Source organism: Talpa occidentalis, unplaced genomic scaffold, assembly GCF_014898055.3.
Source record: "Talpa occidentalis isolate TD23 unplaced genomic scaffold, MPIMG_talOcc4v2.1 talOcc4.188, whole genome shotgun sequence".
Taxonomy (NCBI): Eukaryota; Metazoa; Chordata; class Mammalia; order Eulipotyphla; family Talpidae; genus Talpa; species Talpa occidentalis.
Genome location: NW_023601940.1, coordinates 1 through 21373, shown reverse-complemented (window position 1 = coordinate 21373; position 21373 = coordinate 1). Strand labels below are relative to the sequence as shown.

General features: G+C 37.7%; 1 protein-coding gene across 1 annotated transcript; it reads right to left on the bottom strand.

Moving 5' to 3' along the window:
- Nucleotides 1-1611: 1611 nt before the first annotated feature.
- On the bottom strand, nt 1612-18233 carry LOC119250944 (erlin-1-like). Its single transcript, XM_037518498.2, has 5 exons — nt 18033-18233; nt 14435-14564; nt 7343-7432; nt 6352-6431; nt 1612-3696 (listed from the first exon to the last, which is right to left on the bottom strand). Exons 1-5 carry the CDS (start codon nt 18231-18233, stop codon nt 3475-3477), a joined length of 723 nt encoding a protein of 240 aa, XP_037374395.1. The 3' UTR covers nt 1612-3474.
- Between the last annotated feature and the right edge of the window lie 3140 nt (nt 18234-21373).

Below are 21373 nucleotides of genomic sequence, written 5' to 3'. Positions count from 1 at the left end.
AGTGTGCTTATGAAGCACTTGTATGTGTTGGACATTGTGCTGACTCTTTATTATAGGAACTTAGTCTACTCAGGGACAGAAACATAGCAATTCCTATCAACAGGGTGAATTAATGCACCCGAGCAATTACCACATGTAAACCACTATGCTAGCTGCATGAACATATCTTGCTGAACCCAGTCCTAAAGGAAAAGCAGGTTCAGAGACATTAAGAAACTTCCCACTGTTACATATTAAGTCCTGATGTGGACACTCTTGCCTAACTTCTATGCTCTTTCTTCCCACTACTAACCTGCACTTCACATTCATCTTCCACGTGACAAACTCCTACGGGCCAGGTAATGTGCTAGCATGAGTGACAGACCACCCCAGGGAAGAGTATGGTCACAGGCCCTGTCCCCTGGAGAGCTGAACATTTGTGAGACCAGACATTAAGCAGATGTGACATAAGTACGGTGTCACTACTAAGGGGGGAACTGACCTTAGCAAGCAGTTCAAGGTGACCACTCCGAAGACACACTGAGAATTAGCAAAGGCAAGTTGGAGGAAAAGTGAGCCAGGCAGATGAAACAACATATGCAAAGGGACAGAGAAAAGGTACAGCGACCCGAGTGGGAGAGAGTGGTGAGGGCCAGAGCACACAGAACTACGTGCACACATCTGAGGCTGGGTCCTAAAGCAATGAGAAGTCATAGCTTCTAATTCATGAACTTCCTTCCTGACAGCAAGAGGTAGAATTCTAAATCACTTTATTTTAATACCTATTAACAGCCTATAGGATAACATTCTAATGTTGCTGAGAAAAAAAAATCCTAGTCCATTTTTCAGTGCCTGCTTTCCCTATGTATCAATACATTGTTTAGCTTAAAATTCTATTTTTCAAGAATTTATTGACAAAGACATTAAGTGGGAGCTCACTCTTGTTAAATTTCCCTGGTTTGCAGTAGCAGATGTAGGATACTAGAGGGAAGGATCCTATAGGAACCTGAGAAAAGGGCTGCTTTCTCCCAAACTCCCAATTACAAAATTCCCTGCTGTCCTAACATCACTGCGAAACTGTTCCCAGTAAACACTGAAATCTGGGAAGGGCAGGTCCAAGCTTGGTTCTTGGGTCAACACCTGAATTGGTGAAGTCAGCTATGCTACACCACTGCCAGTTGTAATCTGTGCAGGTAGGCACGTAGGAATATTTAATTCCTCTCTTCCCAGTGTATTTCGGTTCTCAGGGAGTTTCTGAGGGGCAGAATGCTCAGAGTGGATACCCTGCTTTTAAAATTCTTATGCCAGGAAAGCAACATTCCAGAAAGCATGTAAGAAAAGCATGTCCAGTGAAGTCACCTAATTGAAATGGGCAAGACAGCCATAGGAGCAGCTTAAGACAAGAGGTCAGAACAGAAACAAAAACAAAATAACACATCACTGATAGTAAAATAATTTTATTTAGTTTCTTTTTAAAAAGGTAGCATTTCACATATAAATTTAGACCTCAAGATTACAGTGTATATTTGCCAAAAGGGACATCCCTGAAGGAGGGATAGGCTTGGAGCTCACTGAGCGAGCACAGGGCAGCACTCTCCGTGGGGAGTCCACGCGGAAGTACTTTATCCCCTGCTCCTCAACTCTGCCACCAGGGCTTGTGGTTTGTTAGAAACCCCACACCCAGCACATTGGGGCAAACACTTTTAGCTCGCATGAACAGGAAACATCTTTAGGAATAAAAGCACAAAGGGCAATGATCCAGACATCCCACAATAATAATTTTTTATCTGCAGCAACAAAATGACAGGTGAAGAGTTTTGATAGTTCAAAAAGTTCTTTTAAGGAGGGCTAGAGAACACAAAATGCATTCATAAAGAAAATGTGTACAATTAAATGAGCCAAAACAAAAAATGATTCTCTCTGTATTACAAATGCTTCTATAGTATAAGGCCCAGGGAAAAGACCCATTCAAGTCAGGGCTTTCCCCAAATAGTGTTTGGCACAACCCATACGCTGTTTTGAGACTGACAGCACTGACTGACAGTCAGCTGAAGGCTCCTGGACGTGGTCCCATGTCTTCTGTCTCCCCTCCACATAGTGCATACATAAGGTGTCTTACCCAGCTGCACAAACTCAGGTCTAACTATGGCACACACTATTTCGGGAAGTTTATCTTAATGGAAAAGGGTCCAGATAAAAGAGGTCTCCCACAGCCACAGACTATCTCTGTCATCCTCACATGGAAGATTCGATCCACTGGCTGCCAGGAGCTAGTGGATTTCTGATTTCCTAGGGAAGGTGAAAGTTGAAAAAAAAAAAAACCAATTTTGATTTCAGTATCTCAGTGCCAAGAAAGCAAACAAAAAAATGACCAGGGATGCTTTCCAAGTTATTCTTTGTTCTATACTACGTGGGTGCCTGATGAACAATATTAAGGAGAAATCTGTGTGCTAGTAACCATGACAGCCCTAGGATTTCACCTTTAGGCAGAGGTGGTGGGGCAAATGAATGTACCCCAAATCCAGTTTTAAAAATAAAAACTTCCTGCAACTATGACACAATACTGTGCAGTGAACAGCTAGGAACTGCATGCGGCTCCTCTTTCTGGATAAAGCTCTGTCCTGCTCTTGGCCAGCCAGAGCTAAGAGGTGACATATAAGAAGTTGTCCGTGGACTAAAAACCAGGCCCCTTAGTCACACTTGGCCTGGGGCGGTAACACAGTCAGTCATCACCCAGCGAAGGGGAATGCAGGGTCCCAGAGGTTTGGTTCAAAGTAAAGGTTTCCTCTCACCCAAAACTTCAACCAAGTTCTCTCTGAGCCTACTAATGTAGTAAACTAGTGATTCGCGAGTTCTATGAGGAATCTCTGGTTAGGTGGCAGGGGGCATTTCCCAGCAGGCCACCGACCTGACCATAGGAAAACAAAAGGTGCAAATCATATCAAGTAAATGGTTGCTCAAGTGGAAGATCAATTCCTGGGGAACTTCAGCAGACTAGATGTTAATCACATGAGTGAAGGCTGGTACTAGATCCCAAAGAGCTCCTGGGTCCAGCTGTGGCCAGTCTTCTTCACATTTACCATATCTGGCACCTTCTTTCTGGTGTCTCTTGAATGGCTGAGTACACATTCCCCGGGGGGCCAATGTAAACATTATTCAATATACGTCAGCTTAGAAAAACACAGCTTGTTATGTATTTAGTGTTTAACATTCCAGTGCAGGCAGTATCTTAGCATCAGACTTTCCCTCATTCACAAATACCAGTTTAGAAAAGAACACATACAGGATAATTGATAAAACTGTGGCTGACAAGACCATTTGGGTGCCAGACAGCTGGCTCTATCCTGCAATCAGTTGATAAACCAGGACTACCACAGGAGAGGCAGAACAGACGGCGCGCAAGTTCTCGGTAAATCTGAAGAGTTGTATAACCATTGTTCCCATTTAAACCCTTGGGTCACATACTGATATGGTAGAACATTTCTACCTCTTGCATCAACCTGTGCTTTCTTTGTTTTGGATGGGGCTCTCCCCAGAGGGCTCAACAGCCTCCTTAGAGGGGAGAGAGCTTTTTCTTCCAGTCCTGAGGTCTGAATATTTCAAAGCACAAGAGGAGTCCACGAACATGCTAGGGATGTTGCTGCCAAAGTAGATCTTACTGTTAGAAGCAATGGCCTGGTACCTTTTGAGCTCCAGATATTCCGGGGTCAATTTGTGCTGTGGGGCAAACAAGAGTAAGGCATGAGGACACTCTGGTGCAACAATCATCTCTCCCACATGCATTTTCCCAACTGCTCTCCAAAGGGTATCATTACTCAACTCTGATTTGTTGCCAATGACCCTCTTGCGCTCTAATTTGCAGCTATCCCATTAATAGCTATGTTGCACACTTGAAGTTCCTTCACAAGTTCCTGTCCTAATGCAGGAGAAGTTGTTCATTTTTAATAAAAAGAGGATGGGGGTGGAGGGAAGAGTTTGGGGAACAAGTAATAACTAATTTTAGTAACATTCTCATGGTGACTTGGAACCTTTAGTGTCCTTTCCTATATATTTTCTCATTTCATATGGCTAAATTCTACCTGTAATCAATCGGGAACTTCTGTTGGCTCTTGAGAGAAATGAACAGGTGAAGAGATGAGAGTGACAGAGCATCAAAGGAAGGACTTGGGTGCATAACTTTATAGTCAGTTCTCTGTGATTCTGTTCTCTTGACCACATTCTAGAATTGGAAAAGATCCTATGGGCCTCCCTGGTGGTGCAGGCAGTTGAGCGCCGCACCGTGAAGCTGTCCGCAGCCTCTGCAGTGCCGCTTCGATCCCGGCCGGCTGGGGAGAAACCCACATGGTGCAGCAGACCTCTCCTGTCTCGCCCGCTGTTCCTCTCAGCAGTGTTTCAGTCAATCTGCTTGTTCTGTTCCCCACTCTGTCTCTGGTAAATCCTCTCATTCTCCTGAGCATCTGGCCTGTACCCTGGTTCTTGTATAAATAATCTTTAAAAAAAAAAAAAAATCCCAAGAAATTCCCTGGTCTGGCCTCTTGCCTCCCCAGATGTTGGATATTTAAACTGTTTGTGAAGGACAGGTGATTTGTGAAGGGGGAATGCAGGGTCCCAGAGTTTTGGTTCAAAGTAAAGGTTTCCTCTCACCCGAAACTTCAACCAAGTTCTCTCTGAGCCTACTAATGTAGTAAACTAGTGATTTGCGAGTTCTACGTGGACTCTCTGGTTAGGTGACAAGGGGCATTTCCCAGCAGGCCACCGACCTGACTGTAGGAAAATAAAAGGTGTAAATCACACCAGATCTCTCTACTTGCCATAGTGTTTTGTTTAAGTCATACTGCCAAGATACATCCAACCAAAATCTCTCTGGGTTTGACTAAAATCCAATGTTCTTTGGAACAGTTTTGATTAAAACTAATTTCCAGTGTTCCCCAAAGACTCAGAACCTTTACTATTATTGGTTGAGCCTCATCTCGAGTTCCTGTCTGCCCTCCAGACAAAAGCCCATCTTGTCCTTCACTGTCCTCCTACAGCTGTCACTCCCTGGATGTATTCCCAATCCCATTTTCATATCCTGTCAAATACTGCCATCAAATCTGGCCACAGAAGCTTTGTTAATATGAGTTAATACTGAAGTAACATTTTCCAAAATGGGGAATTCCCCTTTCTGGCAGAAGGCTAACCTCAATGGCAAGGTCTTGGATATTTGTGCCTGGCCAGCTTCTCCCATGACAGATTTTGATGGCTAGTTTTGTAAAATATTACAGTTTCTCCTCTTGCCTTCATCTTCATCAAATTCTGTTTGTTTCTATAGAGCTGTATATTGCAGTTATGTCAAGTTCATTTCTAAATTTATACTGCATTTCAAAATAGTGACAGTTCTCATTCTGTGGACCTATCATGTCTTATTTCTTCTGAATACAGATTATGTTGTTCCTTTCTAACTTTCAATTTTCAGCTGAATTCCTTCAACTTTCTACTTAAGCCCTGTTTATAGCTTAAACTCTATAATCCTTCAAGATGTATCACATACCTTAGCAACCTCTACCTCAACTCCTCCTCTATTCTAGTCTACTCTAAAATATCTTATGAACCTTGGTCATATTCACCCCTTTTCAGAATACCACAGGAATCTAGCTGCCTCTTAATTAAATAACTCTCACTAACAAAGCCTCTACTTTGTAGTCAATTTACCCCAGTCCCTACACAAAAACTGTTCACCCATACACTATGTAATCTCCTCTCTCAAGTTACCACACATGAATTTCCTCATGACCAGAACATTTAAAAAATAGAACTAGCAAGCAATATTCAGCTTGGGGTATTTTGGAAACGTGTGTGTGTGTGTGTGTGTGTGTGTGTGTTGGATTGTTAAAATTTTTGAGTACTCTGACATTTAGTAGGTAAGGGCCAGGGATACAAAATAACCCACAATGCATGAGATTGTCTTCCAACAATGAAAACACATCTTACCCCACAATACCACAGTGTATTTTGAATGTCTGAGTAGAAATACTGCATCTAACCCAAAATTAGGCTTTATCTGGAAATGAATTTTAAATGAACTCTACTCTTTTCCTGTCACTCCCATCAGGTCAAGAGAAGACTTTTAACTTTCCTGATTTATGGCATTTGGCCTGATTTTATCTGCTTCCCTTTGCTCTAGTTCCCCCATTTTATAAGGAACTATACAAGGTCCCCTACCCAGTGAGTGTGCAATATGTCTTGTTAAATGATTGGCTGAGCAAAAGGGCATGATGGTAACTACCCTTCCTTGATACTGGATAAAATCACTTGTATCACATCAGAGTGGCCCATAAGGAAAAGCAAACCCCAAACTGTATCACCGGGAAAGTGACATGGAGAGCAGGGCACCTTGTTTGAGGTGGCATATTTGTGTGCAGCGTAGTACTCAGCATCTGCTTTTGCTTTCTCTCGGGCCAGGAACGCAGCATCTAGCAAGCAAAGCAGAGTAAGGGTGCTTAAAACAAAGGGAAGATGCCAATACACTTCCTCAGCTGGGTAAGAGGTCAGACTCTACTTTCAGTAGGAGTCCCTCTCTCCACTCCCTGATGTTTCCACACCTTACTTTACTTTAAAGGCTATAATGGCACTAGCAGTTTTTAAATCCCAGTCCCCAGTGTCTTCTAAAGGGAACTACTTTTGCCAATGTCAAATAATTCTCAATTCATCTGAACCCATTTCATTTTTTACCTAAAGTTGTTCCTTCTTTCCTCTACGCCCACATATTCCAAAGCCTTACACCCCACCCCTCTAGGCTTCAAGTAAAGTAACTAAGTCCAGACAAGAAAGTTCTGCTCTATCCCCACTGCACTGTCCCCACTGCCTTTAAATTTGATTCAGAATCTACTTCATGCAGATTGACAGAAAGTAGCAGTCTATAAGTAAATAGAGGTTAAATGTTTGGTCTTTAAGACTTGTGAGCTAAGACCATCACCATATCTCTAGGTAAAATTAAGGAGTTTGAGAGCCTCTGTGAAAACTGGACCTTCTGTTTTTTGCAGCTAATTTTTTTTTGGTTCACAGAAGGAACTAACAGGTGGCAGTGCTTTTATCTTGTATAGCCTTTACAGCTGATTATAGGGCATTCCCATACTTACTGAAAACAAAGTGATTGCTAATAAGCCCCAATTTAAAGAAAGAAAATGAAAGGTTTAGTTACCCATAATCACAAACCATAACAATTTTTAAAATTGCATCTAAAATATCAGGGCAGTCACTTCCTCCAGAGTGGATTATTCTATGCTTCCCCCACCCCTCCTCTCCTGGCACACCCCTCACAACGCTACCAAAAGAGTCAGAAAGGCAGCTCAGGACAGTCACAACTTCTTTCTCTCTGATGTACCTTCAATTTCAGAAATGCGCTTTTCAGTTTCTTTCTCCATCACCTTTTGCTGAAACCGAATTTTTGCCACTTGTGCAACCTTCTCTGCTTCTGTAATTATGTGACAAAAGACACATTCAAAGACATTCTCCTAGTCCAGGAGACATTTAGAAACAGCAGCACAAAGTCTAACATTTGCTTATATAGGTTTCATAGGTTAATTATTTCATTAACTTTCATTATCTAGACTATAAATAAGCAACAAATAAAAGGGAACTTATTCCTACTTCACAATGCTAGTTTTGTGGGAAAAGGGAATACAAAATGGAACAGCTCCAGTCCTTCATGGGATTAAACAGCAATGGTCCACAAGCTAATAGGGAAAAAGACACTTCATGAAAGTGCACAGAACAAAAGCAGCAACATAAATGCATGGCAACATAGGACAATTATGTGTCAAGAGAAAGAAAGAAAAAGGAAGTCAAGGTAGACCAAGTGAGGCTTGTATAGAAATCTTAAGGAATTAGCGCACATGATCTAGGACATGCAGAGTATAAAGACAGAAGGTACAAAATGAGCAAATCACAATGAAAAGGTGATGCAGAGCTTGACAGAGAAAAAAACAAAAAATAACAACAGAAAGAGAACTAGAAGATCCTTGTCTTAAGTGACAGGCTAAGGAATACAGCTTTCTACAGCAGGATCAGCTCTGAAGTTACCATCAGGAAAACATGTGATCAAGCCAATATAAAGGAAGGAATATTCTGACTGCTCTGGAAGATAAAAGAGAAAGTAGGATGGTTTGTTTGAGAATGTGAAAACAAGTGTTGGGAGAGAACAAGTTAGCTGTAGCAGGCAGTCGGAGGCAAGGAAATGAAACACCATGTGGTCTAACCAATGGACCTGATGACAGAAGACTTTTTAACACTTTCATCACTGCAGTTCTTACAGAACTTTCTCAATTCTCTTCTTCAGCCAAAGATTTAACATATCTTATCTCTGGCTCTTGAAGCAAGTAGAGAATGGGAAAAAATTTCCAAGTGGTTTCTTCTTTCCAGATGACAATCTCCTTTACCAATTACTCTAGGACATACTTTCCTATTTCCTGAGCAGCAAAAAAATCATTCTGTGTCATTCTATTCTAAAGACTATACTGTTCAACTGAGCTAAAAATTCAGCTATAAGATGAAACTAATGGTAAAACCTGAATAAAAGGTGAGGGATCTAGAGCCTACTGATAGAATCCAGAGAATGTTGTCTCAACAGAGGACTAACCAATGCAGTAACTCCATTTGACACTATTCTATGTTTGCGGATAAACCAATAAAGAGCATGACTAGATATCCTAGTACTAGAAAAATAACAGGGAAATGATGGTAAAAGCCTTCAGCTCACACCACCTGAATGTGCTAGAAAAAATTTAGAAAATTTGTTTTTTAACACATGGCTGAGCTTAAGAAAGAATCACAGGAGATATAAGCGAGGGAGATGGAGAGGTAAGGGTGGCAGCCCTGTGGGTGAATTATAGATAAGCAAGGGAGAGGGACTTGGCTTACTGACCATACAGGGCAAGGAGATGAGACTTTAAGACATTCAAGCTGAGATTTCTGCATAAAATCAAGACCTTTAAAGGCTGCAATCCAGGGAGAACCAGCCCAGTGGAAAAGTACGCTTTTCTCTATTTATACACATCATAGTGAAACTAGAGAACATCTAAAGACAGGGAGAAAAATCTTCAAAGAGAAGAGGCCAAACTACCATTCAAGAATGAAATAAAAGCATTTCAGACAAGGAAGACTAAAGATGTTTTCCATTCCTTACCCATCACTGAAAAACAACTAGCAAGAAAAAAGAATGACTTGCCAGAAGCAATAGAAAGGAAAAGTTACTTAACAAATGTCAATCAAAATAAGGATTTATTAGTAAGAGTTAATAATGATAGTAGTAATCAATGGGGGAATAAAAAGACAGGATCTAAAAAATAATATGTAAAAAAAAAAAAAACTAGTAAACAATCTTTTCAACGTGGAGGAATGTGATAAAAGTTAAAGCATTCAAAAGTACTGTTCAAGAAAGGATGGAAAGAATGATTAACTTTAGCCTCTGTCAAGTCAGGTATGCTTATTAACATTTTATAGGAGTGACCAGTTATGCATACTAGTTATAGAATGTAAAACTTCCAATCAAGTAAAAGAAAAAAGAAGATTCAATCAATTAAATAACAACCAAAAAGGGGGGGGGGAAGCGGCACAGAATAAAATGCATGGAAAATAGCACAACATTAAATTATAACAAATTCAAATGTAGTCATAACCACAAGAAATATAAAAAGACTAAAACTCACCAGTTAAAAGACAGATTTTCACATTGGATAAGATAACAAAATCCAGCTATATGCTGTTTACAAGAGACACACCTAAAACATAATGACACAGAAAAGTTGAAAGTAAAAGAATGGGAAAAGATACACCAAGAAAATAGCTAACCAGGAGACATCTGGCACAGCTATAGTATCATCAGACAAAATAGACCTTATTCGAAAAAGCAAGTTTAGCGGGTAAAGAGGGTTATTACATAACAGAAGTAATTCTCCAGGTAGATTTAACATTCCTGAACCTGAATGCCCTTAATAATAGAGCCCCAAAATACACAAAGAAAAAAAATTAGAAGTCAGCAAACCCATGGTCATAGTAGGAGATCCTCTCAGTAACTGATGGCTCAGATAATTGATAGCTCCTCTCAAGTTCAAGAAGGCAAATTTTAGAAGAATACAGAGATGTGAACAACACAATCAACAAGTCTGATCTGATAACAGAGAAACCTATATCCAACAAAGAGAATATATATTCTATCTTTTCAGTTCACACAAAATATTTACCAAAAGGCAACCATGTATAATAAGCCACAAAACAGATTTCAACAAATACTTAAGAATCTATAGCAGATCATATTATCTGACTATAATGCAGGAACAATGGAAATGAACAATAAAAAGATAGCACCCTGAAAACCCATTCAATCAGAAATTTAAAAATATACACTTTTAATAAATTATTAGTCAAGGAAGAAATCACAATGAAAACGTTAAAAATAAATTAAACTGAACACCAATAAACTATACTTCAAAACTTGTAAAACTTGTAAAGATGTGCCTAAAGCCGAACATAAAAGAACATATTCTTACGTTTCCATTAGAAAAGACTGAAAGTGAAAAATTAAGTAACTTAAGTTAGAAAAGAACCAATGAATAAACTCAAAAATGGTAGAAGGAAATAATAAAAGTATGTGAAAATATTATATTGTAAAGAAAGTAATAACAAAATCATTCAAATCAAAATGCATTTTTCTGAATATGGTTAATATAACACAGACCTCTGGCAAAACTGATCTAGTAAAAGAGAAGGCACAAACAATATTAGATACAAAATTTAGGATAATTAAGATATATTTGATACAGGGTTTTAAAAATCATAAGAGAATTCTGTTATTTTTATGCTCCCAAATTTGAAATAGCAGGGAAACACAATTTTTGAGAAAAATGTAAGCACTAGGCTTACAAAGAAAGAAATATCTGAAAAGATCTAAAACCAATATACAAATTAAATCAGTAAGTAAAATGCTCACACACACAATACAAATGTACATACAAAAAAAAAGCACAAACCCCACTAGACCAAGACGGTTTTCACAAGTGAAGTCCACCAAATTTATAGAGCAAAGAATACACATTGATACAAAATGTTCCAGAACACAGAAAAAGAAGAAATGCCCTCCAACTAATTTTGAGGCTGGCATAAACAAAAAACAGACAATAAGATATAAGAAATTTATAAGCTGATCTCATTTCTGAAAGTAAAAATTATAAAGAAACTGTTAGAAAGCCAAATAGAAAAAGATACTGAGATAAACTTCAAATATCAAGACCAAGTGGATTTACCCCAGGAACACAAAATAATTGAGTAAAGAAAATCTATTAATATAATTCACCACATTAACAGTTTTCTAAAGAAAAGTCATAAGGTTATCTCAACAGATATAGAAAAAGAATTCTATAAGTTTTAACACTGAGTCATGACAAAAATTCTTGGCAAGCAAGAAACAGAAGGAAATGTTTTAACTTGATAAAAGTACAGCAAGAATTACTGAGACTATTTAAAGTTAATTATAAGACAAGAATGCCTATCACTTATATCTTTTTAACACTTACAGCAAAAAGGTAAGAACTAATAGGTATGGGTCTGTAAAGAAAAAAACCGTAACTGTCCTGATCTGAAGATACATGACTGATCAAATGGGAAATCTGAGAGACTGATAGAAATAACAGCATTTTCACCAAAATAACTAAATTAAAAAATTCAACAACATACCTATAAAAAGCAATAACCAGTTAGAAAATGTGACTATTTACAACAGCAAATAAAGATCCTATTTGTAATAGCAAAAAAATCCTAAGAGCTACATAGGAATAAATCTCTGATAAAGAATGTGCAAGAACATCAAGAAGAAAGTGATGACACTTTTTTGAAAGACATTTTTCATAAGTGAAGAAATAGAATTACAAGACTCAATTTCATAAATATTGTAATTCTCTCTAAATTGATGTATACAGGAAATGCAATTACAGTATAAACTCCAACACAGTATTTTACAGAAATCAAGGAGTCGGTTCTAAAATTTATATGGAGGAATAAAAGGACTAGAATTGTCCAAGGTAATTAAAAAAAAAAAAAATCCTCTTTTTAAGATTTATTTATTTATTTATATAAGCACTGGGTACAGTCAGAAGTGAGGGAGGGTGAGAGAATTCATCAGAGCCAGAGTGGGGAACAGAACAGGCAGACCAATGAAATATACTGCTGAAGGGAGCAGCGGGCGCAGCAGGAGAGGTCTGGGCGCCATGTGGGACCCTCGGCCAGCAGCCGGGGATCGAACCAGCATTGCATAAGCTGTGGGCAGCTTTGCAGCCCAGCGCTCAACCGCTGCGCCACTGGGGAGGCCCTGTCCAAGATAATTTTAGGAATAGTTAGGAAAAGTTAAGAAAAATAGTTAAGGAGAAACTTGCTCTCCCAGATAGCAAGACTAACTGTAAAAGTTACAACAGCTAAAACAAGGTCATACTGGAGAAAGACAGATGATGAAATTGAAATAAAATACAGACCCTAATAACAGAACAATTCAAATATAGGATCTTGTTATATAACAGATGAGACATTACAAATAAGTAGAGGAAATAATGAACTACTTACTAAATAATCTAAGAGAACTTACTGAATAATCTAAGAGAATTGACTTGCCATTTGGAAAAAAAAACCTGAATTCCTTGTCACACTGAACACTAAATTCCAAAGGGATTCAAACCTAAATATGAAAAGCAAAACTTTATAACTTTTAGAATAAAATTATTACTTTAAGCTGGAAAAGAGATAGGAAGATAGGAAAAACACAAACCAGAAAGGAAAAGGCTGATGAATCTGATTACATAAAACTATACATCAGGAAGTTCACAGTTAACCACAGAGAGACAATATTTGCAATGTATAAAACCGGGAAAGGATTAATGTCCAGAAGATATGAAGAACTCCTGTAAACCAATTCAAAAAGTCACCAATTAATGGGCTAAGGATATTAACAATTACACAAAGAAAGGGAAATAATTAATACTCAATTTTACTAGTAATCAATAAATTTTTAAAAGTCTGATAATTTCAAGGTTGAGGACAATATGCAGAAATGGGAATTCAATATGGCAGCACAGAAACTGGAATTCAAACAAATAGAAAAATCACTGTGGAAAGCAATTTGGCAATGTTGTAAACTTGAAGATGAGTATACCAATCAATCTACTTGAAGATATGTATTCTAGAGTAGTACTTTTCAAACCACCTGTGAAAAAATACTCTTCTTTCCTTTTTTTTTGTATTTTAATCTAGTAGGAACCAATATTTTATGAAACATAACAAAAAATGAATTACTAGGATACAAATTTAAAAACATACAAATATAAACTGGCTTTTTATTAGATTCAAAAAACATAAAATTACTGCATTAAAATGCTATAAGGACTTCTAAATACTCATTCTCAATTTCTGTACTCATCTCATTGTAGATCAGAACAAAAATGTTGTTGATGGGACATCAACCCACACCACAGGTTGGGCAGCACTACTCCGGAAAACTCTTGCATAAAAGGAAGCAGGGAAAAGGGTAGCTCAGGGTCACTGCTTGTAATAAGGAAAAACTAGAGAATAACAAAATCTTCACATCAGAATGAATTGGGGTTCACTCAGAATGAAATACACAACAGTTAAAAATGAACTAGTTCTGTATTTATCAATATTAGTAAGGCTCAAACTAATGTTATTACGTAAGAAAAAAGGGCAGGTGGTGAAATTAAAGGTAGGGCTTGATACTATTTTTGTAGTTTAAAACAACTTTATGATGTGTTATTGTTCCATACTAATGTAGTAGCCACAGAAAAGATACATTAACTTCAGAATAGAAGCTATCTGAGAAGAAAGGTGAAAGTAGTAAGACCAATAAGGGCACAACGGAAGTTTCAAACAGATATATAAATTTTTTCTTAAAAGAAAGTATGATATGAAGGAACTATAGCAAAATGTTAAGGCTTCGTTAGAGAGTCTAAGATGGCAATTTAATATCATAGTATCCGAGGGTGTTAGAGAAGTCACTGTATTTCAAAATGAGCTGTAATACTGCTGTATTTTTTTTCAGAAGGCAGTATCTATCCAGATAAAACTAGATGCATGTTAACAGCAAGGATGTATATAATGATTCTGAGCTTTAGCCAAAACACTTTCCTATTCTTACTGTATATAAACAAACACCCTACTTGAACGCTGCCCAAAAACCTTATCCACTCTTCCTGTCTTCAAAAAGACAATGGTGCCAGCCAATAACATGGTAGAGACCTCACTTACTTTTACAAGGCTTTTATGACATCTGATTGTACCAAGAAGTTTCCAGAATTCTTCCACTCTATGTTGCAATCATATTTGAGTCCCATTTAACATCCAACATGAGAATGAGAGTACAGAACAAACTCATAATGCATGTACTTAAAAGACATCCATTTCAGAAAAGAAATCCAAGTACCTATAACAGCTTTTTTCCTCTCTGTCTCAGCTTCTTTCTCCACAACCTTTTGTTTTTGTGCAGCTATAAGAAGTTTTGTCTTCTCAGCCTCCCTACGGAATAAAATATTATAAAAATTAGAAATGATTCTCTAATGTATAATCACAATCATCGCTCTATAATGGTTCAGAGAATCATTTTCAACAAGACTTTCTGATCCATTACAGTGAGAAACAGATGACTTACCCTATTTTGACTGTAATGAATCAGAAGTGAAAGGTTAAATTATTTGCTCAAAGTCACCCGGAAATAGGAATCAAATTTTGCACATTTGAACTTTAGACTATTTCTTCTAATTTCATCATGCAAAGGCCTGACCTGGGAAGCACCTGGAATATATACATGATTCCTTTGCTGGCAGGTTTCCTATGCGAGCCCACATAGCAGCACTGTGCCAGTAAGCGAAGGGCATCTATCTCTGGGCAGTTGCTATTTCTCAGGTACATGGTTTGGCAAGGATGGAACTGGATTTCAGACTCTCCTGAGAGGGTCACCCTTGTGCAGTGGTGCTATTTGTTGGACAAAAGATGTAACTAGGTGGCAGTCATTAGGTTGTAAACTTGACTCAATGTAAGGAAGAACTTTCTAAGGATTTGAGCTTTCTAATAATGGAAATGACTGTCCTATCACTGAGTATGTACAAGTAGTGCCTGGGTGACCATATGGCAGAAATACTATAAAAAAAGGACTATTAGGTGGGAGGTTAGATAATCCCAATGTGGCTTTTAATTTTGGAATTCCAATAGTCTACACAAATTAGGAAAGATACAGAATCTGAGAAGTGACTCCAATAGTTTCTCCAAAACAATGCTCTGTCCCCACAGGGAAAAAGCTTCCCCCTTTTCTCATGTTAACATATTCTCCAGTGATAAAGATATAAAATGACACTTCTGTCTGGATACTATGGGTTATATGAGGGCAGAGGATACACAGTATTTATCTTTTTTTTTTTTTTTAAGATTTATTTACTTATGCATACAAGAGCTGGGGGCAGAGATGTGTGGGTTGAGAGGATCCACCAAAGACAGAGTGGGGAACAGAACAGGCAGACTGACTGAAATACACTGCTGAGGGGAACAGCGGACGAGACAGGAGAGGTCTGCCTCGCCATGTGGGTTTCTCCCTGGCCGGCCGGGGATAGAACTCGTGCTGCAGAGGTTGTGGACTGCTGCATGGTGCGGTGCTTAACTCCTGTGCCACCAGGGAGGCCCACAGTATTCATCTTTCCATCACCAGAGACTATCATATTTAAAGCCCGGCACTTCATGTTTTAGATTCTTAAATGCATTTCTCTTATTCCATTGATGTTAAAGACATGGTATGTTTTAGAAGTTTAAAAAGAGAGTTCCTTTCCTGCAATGAAAAAATATAAAACTCTGCGTAACAAAAGATACAGACAAGGAACAAAAAGGACTCCAGAGTATATCACTCCATAAGGAAGTATTATTATTCCTTCTTGAACCTCCAGTATTTATACATTTATTGCATCCTTGACTTTTGCAAAGTTATTTTTTCAGAATGATTTTATATTGTCCCCCTTAACATATCAAATTTCCTAAAGAATTTTGTTTCATCTTTTTTAGTACTGTAATAAGAGGGTAATACTGCCATTTAAATCGCAATACAGAATACTGAGGGAAGAACACCAGGTCAAGAAGGTAAGCTCCAGCCCCTTTCAAAATGTGAAATCCAGCACTCCCCTCTCCTGCTCCCCACAGACTTTCATCCCCACCATGGCTGAACTAATCCAGAAGCTGTTATAAGGAGAAGTGGAGAAATATCAACAGCTATGAAAGGATTTGAGTCAGGGTGATAGAAGCTCAAGGCACAGCTAATAGAAAATATCATGAAAAAGGAACCATTCCTGCTGGATGGCTCTGACATGATTTTTAAACTTCTGGGTCCCATGCTGGTCAAACAGGAGCTGGGGGGGGGGGGAGGGGGCTTGGGCCACGGAGGCGCTGTACTTTTCACAGCTGAAATTAAGATACAAATCCCAGTTTTGAGACCGTAAGCAACAGTCAGAACAGATGAAGACCCATGCTCAGATCCAGCAGGAGTTCCAGAGGCCCAGGCAATGATGACAGGGGCATGGTGCAGGGGAGGGGCTGGAGGGGAGGGAATGAGGAAGCACTAGGGTCTATGCTGTAGCTAATAACATGTGAAAATACCAAAAATAAAAATAAATCACAATACATATTCTCCTGAAGGGATACTCTAAAACTTAGAAACTAATGTTATGCAAGCAAGTTCTTCCCAGTCAGCCCTGCACACCTAAGAGAAGACTACCAGGAGTCAACTCAGGCAAGGCTTTCCCACAGGCAAATTAGAAGATCTAGATCTAGTAATTTTAGAAACACAATCACATACAATAGAAATCCCAACTTTTTACCAATGATGGGTATCTAACTCTTGCTATTATAAAACAGTAATAAAATACAGGTACTCTCTTCAACCTTAACAGCTAGGACTCTCTCTCACCTCTATTAATATTTAATTTAAGGTACTATTCACATCTAAATGCTAGCCCATATGGCTACCAGCAACAGTCCCACAGCAACTGTATCCTTAGCCACTGCAACTGCTCCTGAGATGTTCACAGGTAAAGAGAAAACTGCTAAGAGTCTAGTGGGAATTAAGACACAAGAATAGGCAATATCACTAGAATAGAAATAAAGAGACTAGCCATATACCCCACCTCAGAGTGTGGTATCTCACACATAAATTTCCTCTAACCTGGTATATTAATATGTACACAACCCTAAATAAAAATATTGAGATCCCATGCAGATTACTCACATTAACTCAAATTTCTTCTTATGGCTTCTGGGATTTTGGGTTTTGTTACACGCACAGCCTAAAAAATAAAAGTAAAAAAGCCAAAGTACATTTGAAAAAGAAAATTTGAAACTAATTCTATAGAAGACCTCAAAAGAAACTATTAAGACAACTATGACATAGCTGTCTATCGAACATATGGGGATCCCACTAGAAAATCTACTATTTGTGTCACCACAGCAAAAATCAAAGACAAGCTGCTTCTTGTTTTCTTAAAAAAAAAAAAAAAAAAAAAAGAGGCTGGCTATGGGAAAAATTACCCACTGAGGCACTAAATTCAGTAAACTCCTTCAGGGTAAAGGATCTTTTTTAAAAGATCAGTCTCAATACTACTGTCAGATTTCTAGGATTTGTTGTTTCGCTTCTCTGTATTTCACATCCAATATTTGTCTTTCTCCTTCTATTTGCCAAGCATAGTCCCATTCAGTTCCATCCATTTTTCATAACTGACAAGATTTCATCTTTTTTTTAATGTCTGCGTAGTATTTCATTGTATATATATATGCCACATCTTCCTAATCTACTCATCTATCATTGGCACTTAGATTGTTTCTGTAACTTGGCTATGGAAAAAAAACAATAAATGGTATTGTAATGAACATAAGGAGTGTATATATCCCTTCAAATTAGTATCTTTACATTCTGTGAATAGAAACTTAGGAGTGAAATTGCTGGGTCATACAGTAGCTCTGTTTTTATTAAGTTTGAGAAACCTTCATACTTTGCCATAGGGGCTAGATCCGTCTACATTCCCACCAACTGTGTAAGAGGGCTCCTTTTTCTTCATATGCTTGTCAAGATTTGCTGTTTCTGGTCTTTTGATATGAGCCATTTTCATAGGTGTGATATGGTATTTCATGGTTTTGATTTGCGTTTCCCTGATAAGCGATGATGAGCATTCCTTCATGAGCCTGATGGACATGTATGTCTTCTTTGGAGAAATGTCTGTTTAGCTTTTCTGCCCTTTTTTTTTTTTTTGTGGGACCCTCACCGGTGGCCGGGATCGAACCGGCGCTGCAGAGGCTGCAGGCAGCCTTGCAACTCAGCACTAACCGCTGCGCCATCAGGGGAGGCCCTCTACCCATTTTTTGATTAAATTTTTGTTTTCTCTCTGTTGAGCTGTATGAGTTCTTTGTAGATTTAGGATTAGTCCCTTGCCAATGTATGACAGGCAAATTATTTTCTCTCTTTCCGTAGAGTATCTTTTTGTTTTAATGATAGTTTATTCCAGAAGCTTTTTAATTTTATTTATCCTATTTGTTTATTTTTGCTTTTGTTTCCTTTGGTGTTGAAGTTCCCAAAGACATTCCTAAAGCCTACGTCATGCAATATTTGCCAAAGTTTTCTAAGAATTTTGAAATGGTTTCAAGTCTTATATGCAAGCCTTTAATTCATTTTGAGTTAATTTTTGTATATGGTGTAAGACAGCAGCCTAGTTTCTAATGCATGTGGCTGTCCTGTTTTCCCAATGCCATTTGTTAAAGAGACTTTCCCTTCTCCATTGGATTACTTAGTTCCTTTGTCATAGAATAACTGTTCACACAACTGTGGGTTTATTTCTGGTCTCTCAATTCTATACCATGGGGCTGTATATCTATTTTTATTCTGATACCATACTATTTTGATTATTGTAGATTTGTAATATAGTTTAAAGTCTAGGAGTGTGATATCCCCATACTTTTTTGTCAAGACTGCTTTGGTTATTCAGGGTCTTTTGTGGTTTCACACAATTTCAAGCAATGTTTGTTCTTTTTCTTTGCCACTGAATGCCATTGAAACCTTGATAGGAATTGCAAATCTGGGTAAATTTAAAAGATCCTTCTTGCTCACTCTCCACTTTGGTGGAGGTTGGATAAAGATAGAATCCATTGGGGAAGGCAGGTCTGGGTCTTCAGGTCCTTGTGTTCCCACCCAGAAGTTTGCTACAGACCCCTCTGAAAATCAAGTGGGCTTGGATTTGGATACTCTCAATAAGAATGGCTAAAGACTAACAGGACCATAAAGAGATATAATTTCAGGATATTAACTACATCTTAGTTTCACTTATTTCCCAACCTGGAACTCTTGGATCCTGTAAGTCCTGGATATCCAATAGATAATGACGGCATTTTTCTTTTATGCATGAAGGGGAATGTTCTTCAAATTAAAAGTGGAAACTGACTTTTCTCCCCAGAAATAGTTTATAGAATCAGTTTGCAAAAAAGTAGGAGGTAGCAAGGGGAAGAGAAAAATATTTTCTTCTATTATTCTTAGATTTTCGCTACACTGTAAACTCTTGAAAACAGGATGACTTCCTCATCCCTAATAGATATTTAAAATTAACTCTAGATTTTTTCCAATCTCTGGAAAATGGTAACCAATTTAATGGCTTAATCTCACTAGTAATCAAAGAACTGCACATTAAAATAAAATTGAGATAACCAGTTGACAGCCATCTGAAAATGAAAACAAAACTAAAAGTCTGATTCTTTACATGTTGCTGAGTTTGGAGCAATGGGCTCTAATCTTTGCTGGTGACAGTGAAATAATCTAACATTGAATAAATCTTATTTAGCTGAAGATGCTTACATACTGACTCAGTCTCGGGTATTATAGTCTATAGGAATTCTTGGTGTATTATATACAAGGAGACAAGTACAGAAAGTTCACTGCAGTATTATTTTAAATTTTATAAACCTGGAATGCATGTCTATTAGATGAATGGATAAATGTGGTGTATGTGTAGTATATGTCTGTTAAAAATGAATTAATATAAGGTATATATGTTTATTACATATCAAAAAATAGCCAAGTGATATGTGCTGTGTGATATGATTTAGTTGTTTTCAAATGTGCAAAACAAGATGGACGTATACTATACTAAAAGTGTAAAAGCATGCGTAAGAATGAAAACATCAAAATTTCACTTATTTTCTCCTGGAAAAGTAGGAGGAAAATGGCATTGACGTGCATATACAAATATACACTCAAATGTATCTTCTTGGTTATTCAGAAAAAGATGTGGGCAAGAGTGAAAGTGAAAGTGGGGAAATAAAACAGGAGACGACTGCAAAAGGCAGGCAAGAAATTATAGCTTGGCTTTAAGAGGTGGTAATGAAGACAGCGGTGTAAATAGTTTTAAATGGAATCTGGTAGTAAAATCAGGATATGGGAACTGATTAGATGTTATGGGTAAAGGATTGTCAAAGATGCCCTCTCATTGTTCTAGATTAGCCTGAGTGGAAGAGACACCATTTATTGACAGGAAGGAAAAAACAGGAGAAGTAGATTGGACAGAAAAGACCAAAGGCTCAACAATTATTATAACACCCCAAACCGTAAAATATATAGAAGAAAATATAGGTAAAACAATACAAAGCATACATCTCAGTAATATATGGGGTGAGGGAGGGAAAGACCAGAGTATAAATAATCAGTAATAACTGTTGCTACTGAATTGGGAGGGGAGGGAATGGAAACTCTACCTCACAACTGATATTAAAACAGATTCAGATGAACTAAAGATTTAAATTTAAAATTACAACTGTGTAAGGATAGAAAAACTTGTAATTTCTAATTTTATTTACATTCCTATATTGGTAAAAGGTTCATAAAGCATGCTAGTACAGCTAAATACTATAAAGAAAAAATACTGAAACTACTGTGTAAGAGTTGAAAACTTACAAACTAATTGTCAGGGGAAGAACAGTTAAATGACAAAGAAAAAACTAGCAGAAAATGTTTCCTAAGCATTAAAAAAAAGAGGTGCAATAACATACTTTTTAAAAATGATAAAAACAGATGAACAACTAAAAAGTCAGCAAAAACCCCAAAACAATTCACATATAAAATACAAATGGCCAATAAATACAGGAGGACATTCAATCTCAATAACTAACATAAAATATTGAATTGCTTTTCTCCAAAAGGATTAAAAGAACATGCATGCATCTGCTAACTATTTGAGTACAATCACACGTGTGTACAAAACTATAGCTCACCAATACTGCCGATGCTGAGTATAAGCTAAAATTTTCCGAAAAGCAATTTGGCATGCATCAAAAGCCCCCAAAAGTATGTATA

Coding starts and splice junctions, on each gene's coding strand:
- LOC119250944 (XM_037518498.2), bottom strand. CDS start 18,233: ATGTCCATCAGGCTCATGAAGGAATGCTCATCATCGCTTATCAGGGAA. Junction 14,565..18,032: donor GATCTAGCCCCTATGGCAAA/GTATGAAGGTTT, acceptor ATTATACATTAG/AGAATCATTTCTAATTTTTA. Junction 6,432..7,342: donor GCGCATTTCTGAAATTGAAG/GTACATCAGAGA, acceptor TTTGCTTGCTAG/ATGCTGCGTTCCTGGCCCGA.